This window comes from Podarcis muralis, chromosome 1 (assembly GCF_964188315.1).
Source record: "Podarcis muralis chromosome 1, rPodMur119.hap1.1, whole genome shotgun sequence".
Taxonomy (NCBI): Eukaryota; Metazoa; Chordata; class Lepidosauria; order Squamata; family Lacertidae; genus Podarcis; species Podarcis muralis.
In genome coordinates this window covers 29,585,382-29,604,385 of record NC_135655.1, presented here as the reverse complement: position 1 = coordinate 29,604,385, position 19,004 = coordinate 29,585,382, and the positions used below count along the sequence as shown (strand labels likewise).

The 19,004-nt window shown below is 40.9% G+C and overlaps 1 protein-coding gene across 1 annotated transcript in view; it reads right to left on the bottom strand.

The window, feature by feature from the left end:
• Positions 1 to 854: 854 nt before the first annotated feature.
• The window catches only part of SPTLC2 (serine palmitoyltransferase long chain base subunit 2), a 62,215-nt gene continuing 44,065 nt past the window's right edge, over positions 855 to 19,004 (bottom strand). Inside the window, exons 10-12 of the mRNA XM_028718557.2 lie at positions 11,605 to 11,740; positions 10,798 to 10,927; positions 855 to 6,896 (exon numbers count right to left, since the gene is read on the bottom strand). Coding sequence (XP_028574390.1) covers positions 6,777 to 6,896; positions 10,798 to 10,927; positions 11,605 to 11,740 — 386 coding nt within the window. The 3' untranslated portion in view covers positions 855 to 6,776. The remainder of the gene's footprint in view (positions 6,897 to 10,797; positions 10,928 to 11,604; positions 11,741 to 19,004) is intronic.

The following is a 19,004-nucleotide window of genomic DNA, read 5'->3' as shown; positions in this document are numbered from 1 at the left end:
AGCATGAGTTTGACTAAACTGCGGGAGGCTGTGGAAGACAGAAGTGCCTGGTGTGCTCTGGTCCATGGGGTCACGAAGAGTCGGATACGACTGAACGACTAAACAACAATTTCTGCCTATGTCTTACAAGAAAGATATTGTAAAAACCCATGGGGCAGACCAGAGTGAAGCCTGCTGGCTCAGTCTGATCCACCCCAGGGCCACAGCATGCTTGCCATTGGCCAAATAAGCAGGCCAGCTGCAATCCACTTCCCAGGCCTGACTGAAGCCTGGGAAAACCCCTCGCCTCCAGCACGACAGCAGGATCTAGGGGAGGCGATGCCACCATCCTGCAAGTGTTGTTACACAACAGATGAAATATGTATGAATGGTTTTTCAAAATTTTATTCTCTTTATGCTTCCACTGCCTTTATTTTTATTCAGTGCTCCACAGTTGCAACCAAGGCTATTACTGCCCCCCCTGGATTGTTCCAGCACCCCCCAGGGGTTGGTACTGCCCATTTTGGGCAGTACCAGAGTGTTGTCAAGCATATACAGTACTCCTATAACTTCAAGAGCAACACACTCCTCTCACAACGGCCACGTCATGTTCACACTTGCAAGCAATTCACCCTTCATTGTGGCAGCATGTAGACTTGGGAACTTCCTGCCCACTGATATTGGACAGGCCTACCTTCACCGTATTGTTTTTGATGCCTGCTAAAAATTGTTTTCGTGCTGACCTGTTTTTAATGTTGGCTTTCATTGTTGCTTTTTAAAGATTCAAAATTGTTCTATTATGCAAACCATTTAGAGGTTGCTGTCAGCTAACCTGTATTTAAATAAACTTTGTTAAATAAAATGCTCACACAGAATATTGGTGAATTCTTTATTAAGCAGAACATAGCTAGATTTTGTCAAACAGTTTCTCTCCGCTTAACATGCATTGTTACTTAAAAGCCAATGTAGGATCTGCTTCTCTTCTTCCTCCCTACCCACATGGTACCCAACTTCGTGTTAATTGTTCGAGGTGTAAAAAAAGTCATGTCTGGAAGGGAAGTATTTTGGGGGGAGGTAATTAAAAATGTCATTTAAAATTTAATATCTACAAAAAAATCTAGGCTATATGTACATTATTACCAACAGAGAGGCATAGGAGCACAGTGCAATTTAAGACTTAGAACTTGTGGCTTCGAGGGCAAGTCTAGGGCTATAAAAATATGGGCCACCATTAGCTTAGAGACCAATAAATTAGCCTTGAGCTTCAGGCTCCATATGGTAGGTCCTGCCTCCACTTTCCTCCTAAATCTGACCACCTCTATAGTTGCACATAAATGCAGGAGATACTTTTAGGGCAGGGGTTGCTGAAATACTGGCCAAGGTCGGCACATTTGGCAAATGGACAACACAGGGAAGGTTTGCATATTTCAGTGCACTTTTGTTTGTGGAAAGTGTTTTGGTAGTCATGTCACTTCTTGGCACATCCCAGCTGCTCCAGAAACACACTTGCCATAGATAAATAAGTTAAGTTTTCCATTAGATCATTAGCTTTACAGCAGCCCCATAAAAAAAGATCCATTTGATCAAGTCAAGCGCAACACAGAGAGGCAAGAGCAGCTCTTAAACCCGGCATGGGCCCTTTCAACCTTTTTCACAAACAAACAGAGCTCAAAGCAGCAAATCTAAAAATCACACCATCAAACGGAGAGTAAGACCACAAGAATGCTTCATATTATAAACCTCCCAGGATGTATGTTAACAAGCAAATTTCCCACATTCGTTCTGATATGACGAAGCCAGCCCAATGTAAATCACATGGTTAAGATTTAAATGATGGAGCATTCGTTTCACCCTCAATGGGGTGACCGTCGGTATTTACTGCTTTAGGGAGAAAGTATAAGTCCCTTGATGAAATATACCAACTATCACCATGAAGGTGCATTATTTTAATATTTTCTGTGGAAAATGCCAAGTAGATAAGTATGTTCATGGTAAAACATTGTGTGTGAACCTACAACTCTGGGAAACTGGGATAAGAATTAGCTGTCATCCTGCACCACTTTTAGCTTGATAGACTGACCTATCTACATGTGAACAGACCCTGTATCATCTTAAATTACTAAATGGAAGAGAATATCTGAAAACAATTTCTGTTCTTTGGATACGTTTCAGTCGTGCCAAGCACAAAAACATTTTAAAGTTGGGGGGTTTTTTTAATTAAAAAAAGAATAGCATTAAGCCTAATTAATATTCCTCCCATTGCCCCCCAATGCAAACACAGGAAATGTGCATCGCTACTGCAGACACTGCAGAGATTTCCACTTTCCTTTTCAGACATTAAAGTACAAAATGCACAACACAACAAATCTCAAGCGTGCAAGGGCATCTTTCAGCATAAGCATCCTTTAAAATATCCATCAGCAGGAACCTGAGCATTTCCCCATTATGTGCATTTGGAAAAGACAAGCACTGGAAAGACAATGTCTGTTTTCTCTGCAACACGCTGTGTCACATTGACTCTAGAACTTAGACCAGAGTACAAAGAATGTGGGGAGTGGGGGGTGGAATAACCTCTCAGGAAGTACATAAGCTACACGACTCAAACCCTCATTTTCAGCAAAAATAAGAAATAAAAACAATTAGTTTTGGATGGTCCCATATATTTCAAACTCTGGTCCCAAGGCAGCCAGACTCACAGCAGTAGGTAGCCTTCAAAGGCTCACCCCTGTTTTAAAAGTGAGGGCAGGGGTGGATAATCACCACGGAGGGGCAGCTGAGGAAAACCACAAGTTGCCAGGCGGATACAGAGCCCTGTATGTTGCAATGTGGTATTTGGGGCACGAAGGAAAACAACTGCTAAATACACCAACTATATATCTCTGCAGGCCAATGTGGATTTGACCCCTGCAATGTTTGTTCCTTTCCCCTTGCTCTCTATGCTTGCCCTTGTGGGGAGAAACACCTTCCCTCCAACAAATTAAGGTTCAGACACCAAACATACCCCGCCCCTGCACCACCACCAAAAGTGATCTTTCTTGGGTATTCCTGGTCTTTCCGTTTGTACGTGAAATTCAACACGCAAGAGCATGTCAGCTGCTACCGATAATGTGGGTTTCAGAGAAGCGTAAGGTTCAAGCTCGCTTGCTCCAACACAAGCAATCTGTTATTTGGTATAGTGAGGGCTGTGATGTTTCACTGTCCCCTTCTGGATAAGCTGTCTAGATTATGAAGCCAAGCAAGTCTGGAGTGCAATCTTGATATTTTGTAATAATCTCTTTGGCAAGAAATCAGTTCTTTCAGAAGAAGACCACCCAACGTCCTGCAAAAAATACAATTTCACCTGCTTTTCCCAAAGATTGATCATACAGGCAACAAACAGCCCTTTCAAAACCTAGGGAAGTTGTCGTTCATGCCCATCAGCCATATCATACCACATTGTAGGTTGAGTGTGGGAACAGTATGAATCCCCAAACCAATACTATAATCTTTTCTGGAATGAGAAGACTTGGAAAATATTGGTGTGTGGTGGGAGACAGCATTAGAATACAAGAGACATGCTGACACTGTGTCAAATAAATCTTATGCTAAATATCGGGTACTGGATATTCTGATATATTGGCCCCAGCTGATACTGGCATCCAACTCTACCAAAGGATACAAAGCAAAAGAAAAACAGCAGATGAGGCATTTGTCTCCTGCATTTTCCTTCTTCCCTACCCATCACCCAAAGCACACACAAAAACCTTTCCTGGGGAGTATCACATTGTCCTCCTGTACAGTTTAAGGATTCAGTTCAGCTTTCAGACATACCACCTGACCTCATTCATCCAGCTAAGTCGTCCAGTTCCCCTTGAAGATGTTACTGAAGTACTTCTGCTAATGCAATTGTGGAAAATGTTAACAAAAACATGCTTAAAAATGGCCTGCATTTATTTCATACACCCGCTTCCCCCTCAAAGTAGCTTTGTATCATCCTAAGACTGTGTGTACACACACGCATGCACATGGCAGCATTCGTATTTATGAAGACAGAATAGTTGATTTTTTTTTTTTTAATGAAAGCTTTTCAGCTGTTGAACTAGCAGTCTTGCCAAACTGCATCCCCTGATGTTGGGATGAAGTCAGTTGAGTGCAAGGGCAGGCAGTTCCTTAGCTGAATCCCAAGGAATGGATTTTTAAACTATTGAATCCTTATATTTGGTCCTGTCTAGGGAAGGGAAATCCAGGTCATTGTTGGAACTCCCAACTCTCATCTATCAGCATGGTCAATGGTCAGAGATAATGGATGCAGTGGCCATACAACATCTAGAGGGCCACAGGTCCCACAGCAGTCCTGGTGTAAACTAGGTTAGGGCAGCACCACTTTTATGAATGTTGGAACAAACACCAAAATATCTTATCGCTGCACTTGACATGTTTGCTGCGGAAGGCACTGCCTGCAACACCAATGCTTCCTGAAACTGCTATGCATGGTGCCGCCCTTAATCAGTTTGATACAGAAACATAGGGTTGTCATTCCCAGTACTCTCAGTAATCCTGGGCAGAAGGTCTTAGGAATTATTAGGATATATAATATTATTATATCGTGATCTGGCATTGACACAGATGGAGGATGGTGGCAGGTCCCCAAAAGAAGCATAGTTGAGATCTAGTGGAAATGAAGACCACTATTTCCAGCAAAGCCAGTTTATAGTGAACACATTTCAAGTTATTTGTGGGATACCAAGAATTTAGGTGAAATAGAAACTTTTAGATGCTATTTTGACTCTTTCCCACTTCCTGTGCATTTGGCTCTTGGTGCTAAGGCCACATGGCTCAATATATACAGCATAAAATTATTATTATTTTACTGTTAAGTTTCAAAATATCTAACATGTTCAACACATGATCAAAAACTCCGTGCCAGCATATGACTTGGAAACACAATTGCAAAATCTTAGTTCTGCCTTTGTTTCAGGCCTTGGCAAGTGGCACTGCACAATATTAGCAACTACAATCTGTTCTTTGGTCAAGTATTATTATTCCTTAATTCTGAATCAGACTTTGGAAATCCTTGCCCTGACCTAGCTGAAGTATTTGCCATATTGAGAGGCTAAGCAGAGGCTCTTTAAGCAAGCTGGCAGATCTTCAGCTGCTCAGAATTTTCTACTGTTACGCATAATCCTTTGCAATAATTTACTGGAAATGTACAAGTGGGGAGGTTTCCTCCGTGCAAAAAGTTAAAAAAAGTACGTGGTTAAAGAGTATGAAGGTGAACCATGGATACTCTGACTTCATAATGCATATGTGTGAAAACAGCACACTGCACTTCTGCCAATGAACAGCCTATATATGATTTCTAGTAAATTAAATAATAGCCATTGTAACTGAATTCACTGGAAGACATAAGTCAACGGCAACTCTTTTCTTAGTTTAGTATGCTTCTAAGAATCAAATTCTCCAACACGATTTTTCTAAAAAGTGAACAAGGCATATTTCTTTTTTGCTTCCAAGGCTATTCTTAAATATTTTGAGGCAAATATCCAAAGATCAAAGTATTTTCATATTGTGCTAATAAAATGGCTGCTTCCACTCGCACAAAGAAACTCACCAGACTAATAGTCTCATTCCCACCCCTCACCTTTGTGTATTTGGGAATTGCTCTTGATACACAGATTGCTACAAAAGCAACTTCAAAAAAATACATACATGTTGTAATGGGATTTTGCCTTCTGCTGCCTACCTTCTGTGGCCACAGCAAACACCTAATTGGTATCAATATAGCAAGAGCAATTCAAGTATCACAAAAGGCCCTCTGAGGAGGCAGACCATCAGCATTTAGGTTCTGAAGAGCTGCATCATTAGCCCTGCCAAAAAGTAGAGCAGGAATATGTGAAAGGAGGAAAAGGAAGGTGGTTTGGAATGCTACTCCCTCCCAATCTGGTTCTTCATCTGACCACACACACACACACACACACACACACCCCAGAGCTAAAGACAAACACTCATTAATCCAACAAGCAACACTAGAACTCATCCTGGAAACTGGAATTGTGGGGACACCTTGGAGCTGAAGGAATTCTATACAGGGAAAGGGAAATGTCCACAAAGTTCTATCCTGCTCTGAAATGTTATTTGCTACTTACTCTAAAGAAGGAACACTTGGAACCCAGTCTGAAATATCAAGATGGATAAAGGCCCTGGGAGGATTCCTGCTTTGTCCCTTAAAGAACTGACTAACAGTCCTTAAGAGGCAAGTCAACCACCATTGTAATAACAAAGACAAAAAAAAAAAAAAAAAAAAAAAAAAAAAAAAGCACTACGTAAAGGGACAAGGAAAAGACTTTGGTTGATTATTTCATGTTAAATATATTCAAATTAGCTAGCTGTCAATGATTTCATCAGAAGCCTTAGCTGAATAAACTGGCTGGTCTTGCACTCTCAAGGAGGTTAGACTGTAGTCATGAAAAAGGAAACGTCGTGACAGAAGCATCCTTAGCAATGCCCACCTTGCAGCACTGCCAACAGTGGCCGCCGCGATCTCATCGTGACAAACAAATAGGGAATCAGCATTTTAAAAATGTAAGCCAAACTCCTCCCTAGGGCAAGACCTTAAAGCAATAGGAAGAAAAGCCAGGTTTTGTTTTGCTTTTCACAACACACCAGTTCTAGCTGTTGTTGCCACTTCAGTTTTGTGAGTAAGAAGTCATTCTGTTTATGCTAAGCAGTCCGTCAGTGTTTGGTTCAAGAACCTTGGTCTTTGAGCCACACAGAGTTCTGAGGAGTGTGCCTTGTCTATCAAAAGACAGGGAGAGAACTCAGTCTTCAGTCTCTTCGTATGTTGTCTCGTCAAAAGGACGGTCAAGGAGAGGTACCAGTCGATGCCGGGAGTATTTCAACTGCAAGAGGTCTCCAACTTCATTTATTTCCTTTAAAGCCTGGAAAAAGAAGAATATCAGGTGCTTTTTTTTCTTTTTTAAGGATTGCTGCATGAAGAAAAAGGTGGGGAAACACAATGGCTAGGATCTAAAGAGATGTTTGCGCTCATGCAAGGGGATTGTATTAGCACAATTGATTTCATTTACCTTTCTGCTTTAATCCATGGCTACGGAATCTGTAGCCCCCCCCACCCCCATCAGATCCTAGATTTAAATTCCTATCAGCTCCAGCTAGCATGGCTAAGAGTCAGGGACCATAAGAGTCAGTATTCCAGAAACATATAGAGGGCGACAGGTTCCCCATGCTTGCTTTAGACAGCCAATCTCATGCTCTAAACTGCTTTTGAAACTCGCTTAGTTTCAAAAGGAGATCTGCATGCAGCCCAGGGGAGGGTTTCAGGCTGAGAAAACTCAAAACTGGGCTGCTGGATTAAGTTTTCTTCTTTTTTTTTATTAACATTTATCTCCAATATTCTGTTTCCTCTCCCTGGAGATGGTGAGCTTCTTCTAGGGCAGGCTTTCTTCTTTCTGTATGGCAATAAGCACATAGCTGATGGAATAATGAAGTACTACTTCTACCATTATTGAACATAACTGCAGTTCAATCCCAAGCTGTGCCTCATTTCTTTATTAAATTATATCCTGCCCGGGTGTGGAGGCTGCCTTTAGCAGCGGCGGCAGCCATGGTGGTGGTGGGAAACAAATAAACATTTTTTTGGGGGGAATTAAAAATAAATAAATTATATCCTGCCCTTCGAAGCCCAGGGCAGCATAAACAAGTGATAAAACAATAAAAGCATCTTTCAAAATAATAATTTACACAAAACATAATGGCAAAGGCCAATGAAGTCATTGCATTCGTAGAACAACTCACACTCATATAGCAGAACCTCCCTGCTCTCTCCTCACTCTGCACCATCCCCAAAGTCTACTCTGGCAGGTCATCTAACCCTCCTGATCAGATCTGGAGAGGCACCAGAGAGCACAAGTTCCACCATTCCTATTGATATGAAGAAAGCTAACCAGGGCTAGATTTGTATGTGTAAGGAATGTGAGCTGAGTTCAATTCTGGTATTAAGGACAATTTCCCGGGTTCAGAATGTGCCTAGAGGCACCCTTGTTCTTTAATTCTAGCAATATTATGCCATTTGCACCTGGCTCTGGCTGGTAGACTTGGGGGTTCTGGTAAAAAACCACAGAGTGGCTCTAACAAGCCTGAAGCTTGCCCAACCTGGTTTATACCTGCCACTAGTTCCAATGTGGATAGAACTTAAGTTTGCAAAAGCTGCTAAAGCTCTAGTAAGGAAAAACCAGTAGACACACAAAATTTCCTCTCTAGGTCAGCATACATACGTTTATCTAAAGCACAAATCCTCACCCCTTCTTTTTCCGCAACTCTCTTTTATGAAGTCCATTCTTCTCCAGGAACATTGTGTGGCAAGTGTAAGGAAATAACGACTCTCCTGCCCTACCCACAATTCGGTAGCTCTTATCCCCACACAACCTATGTGGCCCCAATAACTGACAACAGAAAGTGAATAAATGAGTGCCATATGCCAAGAAACCTCAAGGTGGTGACACAGTTTGAGAAAGCGCCCCCCCCCCCCCCCGCCCCAAACAGGGGCCACATAAGCTCTGAATTCAAGAGGGGGAGGAAAGGGTAGAAATTGCCAAACACTGTCTAATTGTGAGCATATTTTAAGCACAGCTTTAGCAAAAGGCAACATGTGGAAATAATTTGAGGTTGAATTTCTGTTGAAAGAGTCTGTTAACTGTTATTCTTGAACTCAGATTTAGGATTTTATTAATTTAAAACAAAGAGAAGCATGTGACTTGCAAAGACTACAAAGGAAATGGCATGGCTGAACTCTGACTTCAGGAAAGTGTAATATATTTTTCATCGCTGAAAAGAAAGCACCAGCCCACAGGGATGCAAGTTACGAGGGGCTCTGCTCTGATCCAGGGCCAAAGTATTTTCAGGCAAGCAAGTTTTATTTACATTAGAGTTATACATTGTACCAGAGAACCATTGTCCATCATGTGGGTTGATTTAATAAGGAAGCATTACAAATATCAGGTTTTAAATTTTTTTTAAGAGACCTCCTCACTCAACACAGAGTAGGTAGGGAGAGAAAAGGGAAAAAATGAGAAAATATGTGCTCTCTTCAGCCAGTAAGAGGAAGGTACATGGACCAGCTCTGTAAGGTCTCTTTTTTGCTTTTGTTAGCTCAGGAAAGCTGCTCCCACTTTCTACCTGTCAGCACTTGTGATCATTTAGAAAAGACAGTTCAGATCAATGTTCCAGCCATGCTCAAAATGTGGAACATTACCTATTCTGAAGGAAGAAAGGCTCATGTTTCCATAAATCAAGCTACTTTGGTATTCTTACCAGGGATTTAAGTAAAGTGATACAGCCTTCTTCTGTTCTAGTGTGGCACTACTCAGTGAGTGCTGTCCTAGTTTCAGGAATCCCATTTCCCACCTCAGTCCCTCAGAACCACAGCCCAACCCATTCAGCAGGGTCTCTCACCCCTTGTGGAATATTTGGAGTGGGGGGTGCTGCCAAGGTGACGAGGGGTGGGAAAATCAACTTCTGTCAGTCCTGTTACATATGGTCCTCTGAATTCAGTCCATTTGGAAGACAGGTAGGTTTCTGAACAGGTCCATCACTTCTTAAATAAAAATACTATAACTTTTCAAACCCATGCAAACATACTAACGTATGAAACACAGGCATATTATGTACATATAAGGGTCTTCAGAACTTCTTTGCATGGGCTGTGTTTTTCAATGACCCCAGGTGTAACATTGATGCGTATTCCCTACATGCATTTCTTGTTTGGCACTATATTGCTAAATATCCTGCATAGTTGTTTTAGAGATAAAGCTCACTATTTTCATATACCTGTTTAGACATCAGAATGGCCTACAACAGGCATCCTTTGCCATAAAAGTAGTGGAGCTTATTGATCTCTTACTTATTGGGTCTGTTATTACTCAACTTTCAGATTTTTGGGCACCTGAATAAATGGAGGTATGTACCCTCCAAAATCCACTTCTCCCATTAAGATTTTCTGTAACAAATTTAATAAATAATAATAATAATATAAAAAGTCATTCATTTTTATATTATATTATAAAGTAGTACACATTCAGCTCCACTTGCTTTCATGTTCTTCTCGTTGCTAATTCTTTTAATCCTGCAAATATGCAGCACGATTTTTTATTCCTGCACATTTTTATCCCACGTATACATACAAAGGTTAGGTAAGGCACCATGCATTCAGATCAGTAACTGTAAAGTTAATCTAAATTCAAACTAACAGATGGCACTATTTTTAGAATAGTTTCTGAAGTAAAAGGGGGGCGGGAATTCTCAGCAGTTACTAAAAATTGTAGCAGTCTTTTGGCAATACACTAAAACACAGTGATGCTGTGCATATAGTCTGGTGTGTAAACACAAAGAACAATAAATTTTAAACATATCATTTAATTGTATTTAGCTCAACATGCTTATAAGCAAATTACGCAACCTCTTTCCAAATGCAGTGTCACAAAGTCAGAAATGTTGTCTAGAACATCTTCATACAGCTCTTCTCCTGTCAATCAACTGTTTAATAATACCGTGGCTGATTCAGTACAGGGCCTCTAGGACTCTAGAGGGACAGAATTTCCCCCCACTTAGACTTACAAACCAAAGCAGTCTAACTTAGGTTATGCAGTGCCCCATTGCAATCATAAGAGAATGCAGTAACTTTAAAAACACCAGAATTAGGAGAACACTGGTCCAACCTAAGCACATGTCTCGTGATGTGCTGCTCCTGACCAGAAGATCTCTTTCATACTCAACTGCTAAGACTAGTTAAAAGATGACAGAGCAGGGACAATCTTGAATACTTACAATATCAAGTATCTCTTTGGTAAGCACTGCAGACAGACAAAATCTGGCTCTGGATTCAATGATCGGAGTGGCAGGAAAACCCACAACCACAACAGCTATGTGCCTTTTCAACATCTCTCGTCCAAATGCACTGTGAAGGAAGCAAGACAAGATTAATGAAGCAGCAGCAGCGGCAATACAAGGCCTATGCTGCTTGGGGGGGGGGGGTGCTTTCGTGAAGAATGCCTGGGAGGCCACTGTTCTGACTGCTTGCCTTAGAAACACACAGCGCCTGCATACAAAGGTCTCTTTTGTTCAGTCCGGAGGTGGTCTTTCTAGAAAGGTTTCACTGTATTAAGTTCACACAAAGCTGAAAGATTCTATTTGGCAGGGGCTGGTCTTTTAGCAGGCTACTTCTAAACGGATTTGTAACTTAAACTTGAAAGTATCTTTGATAGAACACAGAAACTCCAGCTTTGGAGCTCACTCACCAAGAATTCCACCCCCCCCCCCTTTGCCAATTGCTATCTGAGCAGCTTGCACTGTGCAGAAATATCCAGGAATGCTCTGTGATTCCATGCAGTGACAAAAAACAAGGCAAGTAGGATGTGGAACCGGGCAATAATCCAGCTTCCCAAGAGTCTGGGAGTCAAACCTCCTACAGAAGTAGCTTCATATATCCCTGCTCCCATAAGTCAAATGTCAGTTCCCTAACTGTTTCTTCTGCTACTGCTGTAGAACCAACTATTATGCAGGGAGTTGGGAATACATCCAATTGTTACTACTTCTGCTAGAGCTAAACGATCACTATCTCCCTATATAACCTACCCAATTTTTGCTGGCATATACAACATCAAAGGTACAACAGGTGAGTCTTCATTTCCATAGATGATGAAGCCCATTTCCTTAAGCCGTCTTCGGAAATACCTGATGTTCTCAGCCAACTGTTGTATACGCTGCTTTCCTGAAAGGGAAAATCAAACGAATGAGATTTTGTAACTGATTCCAAAATCACATTTTGATGCCAACACAGGTGAAAATAGCTTGATAAAGGTGGAAGCACATATTGTTAAAAAAGAATTATGAAATGCTATTATCTCCTGCCTTGGAAAAGGCTTCAATGTGGCCAAGATTATATTGACTGGAGAAACTATCCAGCCTCAGGCATTAGAAGTAGAAGACATGAGTGGGAAGAGTGGAGAAATCCCTCTAATTCTCCTTCAGCGGGGACTGAAGGGGTTCAAATACCAGCTTAGAATGTAGAATCACTATCAGCCTCAGTTTCCCATCTGCCAAGTGGTTAATGGATGATGCAAGGTCTCAACTTCCAGGATATGGAAGGTTACAAATCAATCCCCATTTGGTTTACAAGATTCAGAAATTAAAATTTGAGATTTTTTAATCATTAACAGCTCTTGACTATGAGACACCAAGAATATCTGTATCACAATACTAGATGGATTTCCATGCCTATGAAAAAATGACTATGGCTTAAACATGGTTTTTGACATCTTTGGAGGACAAAGACAAAGACTTGTGTTTAACTTCACTTCATTATCCCCAGGAATTGCTGTCCTTTAGGTTCTTGAAGTGCCTGACCCAGATAGAGATAGAAAGATAGATATCTCGACAACCCCTACAGCACCTTCACCACTGATCTGTCAAGACTAATCTTGCAGCTACTTATTCAAATTATAACCAAATTTGTTGTGATGTGAAATCACTAGTATGCAACATTAGCCACATTTTCCCACAGAGAATTTCATTTGCACTTGTTGAATAAACTAACAGATAATTAATGCATGTTTCTTGGATAGGCTGGTATTTTAAATAATTTTGCAGCAACAGAGGATTTTCCTATAGGAAACTGATGGTAAACCTTCATATCCAGTAAATAAGTGGCAGAGAATAAGTGGTGTGTCTGCCATCCTTTTAAGATGGTAGTCCAACCCTCTCTCTAATGGCAGCAAGGACCACCCATAGGGAGGCACCAGGGTTCAACGGCAACAAATACATTTCCTCTGAACTCATCAAAGCCAAGCATAAGTTGAATTCTTATTCCACAAACAAGCAAGGGAAGCCTGCAGCATCAGTGTTTGTTTTATACCCCAGCTAGTCCTTTGATGAGAAACTGATTTCACTGGAGGCCATTAGGGTTTAAAAGCAAAGTAATCACCCACAGAGGATAACAAGATCTTCCTTCCTCTACACTTGCAACACAGCTTTTCAAACAGGCATCTGTTTTGTAACTATGCGACATCCCACCCTCCAATTTCTAAAGCTTGTGATTATACTACTAACGTTGGTTGCATTCTTTTCCAATGCTTATTTCTAATGTCATTTGTGAAAGGAAACGGATATTAAAAGTTTGTGCATCTGCTTATGTTTGTGCACTGCATAATAATTCAACAGACCTTTTTAGGAGGAGAAGATTAGTTTCTATGAAGTTTCAAGTGTCTGTTCCTTTACACAACACATTCAATTCACAAGAAGCTTCACTGTTGGTAAAAAGTGAAGTTTTGATGCCAAGGTACAAACATAGGTTAGGTCACCACTAAAAGTAGATTAAAAACTTGTTTTTATATATAGTTTGTAGCCTGTTTAAGTACACAGCTCTGATTTTGAGAACCCAGCAGAAATACAAAGGTGACTGGAGGAGCTTGAAAACAAATGCTTGCTGTTTGGAGATGCTGAGGGAGTAGAGATTGCAAAAAGGAAGCCACGCATGCACTTATAACAAGATTAACAAGCTCTGAATGAAGCACTTAAAATACTCTTCACTCTCCTTCCATGATGACAGATTGTCCACGACACCATTATGCAGAAGTGGCACTTAGCTGTGAAGTTGCCGCTTTCCTGCCCAAGGCATCCAAAGCTAAGCACTATCCCTATCAAAAATCTCATCAAGCATCTCCCAGGGTTGCTTCTAATTAGTTCACACTTCGCTAGGGTTCAGGATGTACACAGGCAAGGGTGTGGGAGTCTACCTTAAGCTCATGTATCATCTTCTCTCACAGTATGCAGTGCCTTTAAGGTGAACTGGACCTTACAGGGACAAAACACCTGTGCAAGGGAGTATGCAAGCAAAGAGGCAGACTTGGCTAAATAAGGCTACTCATATAAGCTCCAGTTCACATTAATGGTTCTATGTGAGTTGGGGAAAGTGTACTCATGATGCCTCCAGTTTCTCTATGGACCAACAACATGGAATAACTGGAGCCATGATTAAGCACAATCTGTCTCTTTCAATTTAATATTTTGCTACATAACAAAACAAAACTGTTATTATTCAAGATTAGGTAAAACTATCCTTGGCTATGTACTATTGTGAATGGCAGTGTGTCAGTAGCTAAGATATGATTTTTTTTCACAATCATAGCCACATTGTGTAGAGTAAATGCACTCTAAGCTGTGTTTGGTTGGATTTGGACCCAGTCTTTTACAACTTGCACTCAAACCATCCCTCATGGAGTGTCAGCTACAACAACTCTCCAGTAAACCACAAGAAAATAGCAAATTCTATAGTTTCACTGAGTGAGAAGTGGCCATCGCAAGTGTTGGCCATCAACTAGGGAGATTCAAAATGAGATTAAACTATATATATATATATATATATATATATGCAGGTTTTGGTGTCCTCGGGTGTCTTCCCGTGTAAAAGTTGGGGTGTCTAGGCGACGTTTCGACGAGGTCTCACTCGTCATCTTCAGGCTGGTGCTTTCGGCTTCTTGTTACTGGAACAGAGCAGGATCTCAGTGTTTGAGTTCCTATAAATACTGTTGAGGGGTGTGGTGTATAGCCTCCAATGTTCTGGGCCGAGAGGAAGTTCCCAGGCTAGTGTGCCTTTTCTTCTTTTGTTCCTTAGTTGCTTGAGGGATATCTTGAGTGATTTCTTGAGTGATATCCTGAGTACCACTTAGGTGGGTCATTAGGTGTGGATTAGTTGCTAAAGCCTTTGTGTCTTGACCTCTTGAACTTTGTGAAGAGTTTTTCTGAGAAGATGGCTGTAGTTGTGCTCTGGCTTGGCTTCGTGTATAGGGGCGAGCTGTGGTTTTGTGGCCTGTGCCAGCCAGATCTGTGTAGGGATTGCAGGGGGGTGCAGCATCCGGAGGTGCCATCAAGAGGTCAAGACACAAAGGCTTTAGCAACTAATCCACACCTAATGACCCACCTAAGTGGTACTCAGGATATCACTCAAGAAATCACTCAAGATATCCCTCAAGCAACTAAGGAACAAAAGAAGAAAAGGCACACTAGCCTGGGAACTTCCTCTCGGCCCAGAACATTGGAGGCTATACACCACACCCCTCAACAGTATTTATAGGAACTCAAACACTGAGATCCTGCTCTGTTCCAGTAACAAGAAGCCGAAAGCACCAGCCTGAAGATGACGAGTGAGACCTCGTCGAAACGTCGCCTAGACACCCCAACTTTTACACGGGAAGACACCCGAGGACACCAAAACCTGCATACCTATACCCGTGAAAATCTACGAAAGCGCATATATATATATATATATATATATATATATATATATATATATCAGAAACAATATGCCTACAAATGCCAGTTGTTTTGGATCGTAAGTGGGAGAGTGGTATTGAACACATACCCTGTTGGTGGGATTCCCAGAGACATCTGCACTTTATGGTGAAAGGTAGGTTAAGAAATCTTATTTAAAAGAATAAGAAGGTCAGTGAGCTTGAACTTCCTACTACTGCTTTAACAACATCTTATTCACTCATAAGAGCCAAAGAAGCTTCTGCTTGTGACAAGTACAATGAAGTTGACTTTCACCACATCTTCAATTTCCAGGCAATTGTAGCATTATATAAAAACACTCTAAAACAGCATCTGGTTGCAAATAGTAGCAAGGGCCATGAAAATAAAGGGGGGGGACCCTTCTATTATTCCGTTTCAAATTTAAAAACAACACTGAGACTAAGTACAACAGACATTTTAAAACTTGCTATTAAATTCAGAGGATATATTCACACCAGTATTATTAAGTATTAATGCAAACATAAATCTGTCAAACATGATAAACTCTAGTCGAAACAAAATAAAAAAATTCCTTCCAGTAGCACCTTAAGAGACCAACTAAGTTGGTTATTGGTATGAGCTTTCGTGTGCATGCACACTTCTTCAGATGTGCATGCACACGAAAGCTCATACCAATAACAAACTTAGTTGGTCTCTAAGGTGCTACTGGGAGGAATTTTTTTATTTTGTTTCGATTACGGCAGACCAACACGGCTACCTACCTGTAATGATAAACCCTAAACAGTGAACAGCAAGTTTCCATTTAAGAAGCATTGCTGTGAATGTTCCAAGTACTATTCTACAAGTATGAAACCACCACTTGCAATATCCCCGGTTTCAAGAACCAGACTAGTTAAGAAGTATTTTCTCCATTTTATGGGAGTTTAACCATGTTGCCATTAAGTGGAATACATATCAGTTTTGTGGCTTGAAACCAGCCAAAGGTCTGGCAATCCCGTGACATTTCCTGCTCCTGGAAGCTAGACAAATTGCACCAATTCCCTCTCCCACAGTCTCCTGTGCCACCATCCACACTGATGGAAGATATCCCCCCCCCCCAATCCCTTGAGAGAATTTTCAGGGGTTACAGAAAGCAATGAGTAAAAATGACACACAACCCATTTGTGAGCAAGAGGCTCTGAACACAGAATTACACTTATGGGATCTCTAGATTCAACACATTTTTAGTTTGTAGGTATGGTGGCAAATTAAAAAGAATCATTACTTTAATCAATTAAAGACCCAAAATTAGTAAGAAAGGCCATAAGGAGCCAGATTTATGCTACATGATCAAGCAAAACGTTTTTTACCTTGCATCAACTGGGCCTACTGCAGAACACATGTTTTCACTAGTCTAAGACAGCACCTATTATGACAATTATTATACATATACTTTACTAAATCTGAAAGAAGTGTGCATGCACACGAAAGCTCATACCAAGAACTAACTTAGTTGGTCTTTAAGGTGCTACTGGAAGGAATTTTTTTTGTTTTGACTATGGCAGACCAACACGGCTACCTATCTGTAACTTTTACTAAATCTAGTTAAGTTCCATTGCTAAAACCACTATGAGCTCATCCAGGTTAGGTGAACAATATTCAGTTTTGCCCATTTCCCATACAATTTCAACTTTGTGGATTTTTTTAAATTAAAAAACAAACCTCTATGCACTCCACAGGAGTTCACCTGAAAGCTCAATTGTTCCCAAAGAAAATTAAGATGTAGTGGAAACAAGGTTGTTTAATAGCACAGCCTTTTCAACAGTGTGAACTTGAAATCCAGCGTTTAATTTTTATTATGTGTGCTGTCTGTCAGGGCCAGGGGGGCTCATAAAACACTAATTTCCTGCAAATTCAAGCTTCAGGCTTCTACCACATTTGCCATTTTTAAAGTGAGTGTGTGCTGTCTTCAGTTTTACAAGGAGCTGGCCCACAGTTTAATCAGAAATTCACAATGGAATCTGGGACAAACGTTTATTCGCATTTCCACTGTAATTCTGGCCACATTCAACCTAACAAGGCTTAGGTAACTCTGGCTGCATTTATATGTTTTCCTGGCTTTGATTTGAGAGAAACTGGTGGAAATTATTTAAACATTTATTCGGGGTGGGTGTGGAGAAGATGGCCACAATTCTTAAGGCCTGCTCCCTTCTGGCAGCTGAATGACACTACTCTCTCTCTTCAGTTACCAGGAGAAATTGGCACATCTGCTTCTCTTGGGCTTAGTGCTGCACAAAAGACAATGGAATATAGCATGTATGGAGTCACTGACAAATCTAGCTGGAATGCAAGAGAACTGAAAGAACAATAGTGGGCTAGTCCAGGTTTGTACTCAATTTAGAGCTAGGTAGCACTGAGTGGTTATTTATTTGGTACAATTTATACCATAAAAACCTCAAATAATTACCAAGAAAACATAGGTAAAATCAGCAAAACTTTAAAAAAACAAGTGTATATTGCCTATATCAATAGGCAGAGCGTTTCAAAGCGCAGATGCTGCCCCACTTGAAGATCCAACTCCTCTCAAATGGACTTGTAAATTATATGACACATGTAGAAGTCAAGTCAAGGCGAACCTTCAAGTAAGCTGGGCCCAAGCTATTAAGGCTTTATAGACCAACAGTAAAACTATGAACGTAAAGTAACAGTAAAACTATGAACGTAAAGTAACAACTCACCAGCCATTGCAAATCTTTGAGCAGAGGTGTATTATGGTGACGGAATCTCATGCCTATTTAAAGCTCATCAGTATTATAGGTGCATGGTACTATCACTTTATCAAGAACTGTAATTGAAGTATTGTGGCACAAGTTCTTGGATGTAAGAAATGTTCCTGTTTATGGGGAATTCCCGAAAGACATACACATAACTTCATACACAAGTATAAACCAGTTGTGTATACAAAAGATAAACAAGAAATCCTGGTGTAAGTGAATGTACTGCTCATTAGGAGTTTGGTCCATCGGGCATGGGACAAGCTTCAGCTACAACAACTAAAGGGTGGGGCGGGGTTTCTGGCCCCAAGCACTAGATGAATTGGGAAAGGGGCACCAGGAAACCACTTGCCAGTAGTTTTGAATCTCTTGGGGTAAAAGAAATGCCTACTCCAAGAACCAGATACTGCTCCCTGTATGACTAATACATCATGGATTCCTAAGGTTGGCTAAAAGAGCTGAGGAAGTGCATTCTGTATTTGGACTGCATTTACAACCAGATGAATGATGCTTTAGGCATGTTCTGAAAGCCAGAGGAAATGTAAGTTGGGTTTTGTGAACAAAAAAACCCTGCTCCGTATAACTCTAATTCATTTCTACCTTGGGCGTCAGAAGACAAAACTCCTTTGATGCTGCTGCAAATAGATGTGAAACTTCACTCTTTTTCCAAAGAACAGAATACCGTACCCTGCCCTCACCTAGATACACACACAGACCATGTGCCCTCCAGATCTGTACTTACTAAATGGAGAGGACATATAGCTTTACACTCTAAAATCAGAAATCTGGCAACATCAGTGTGTTGATGACATCTCCAAATCTTTGGAGACTCATCGGATAGCTTTACATACTTATCCAACAGGGAGACACTGACCCACACTAGAAATTGTGACAGCAGGGGCCCATTCTAAACCAAAGTTAGACACTTTTCAGTTTAGTTTGGCACCAAGTACTTACACAACTCCAATACTT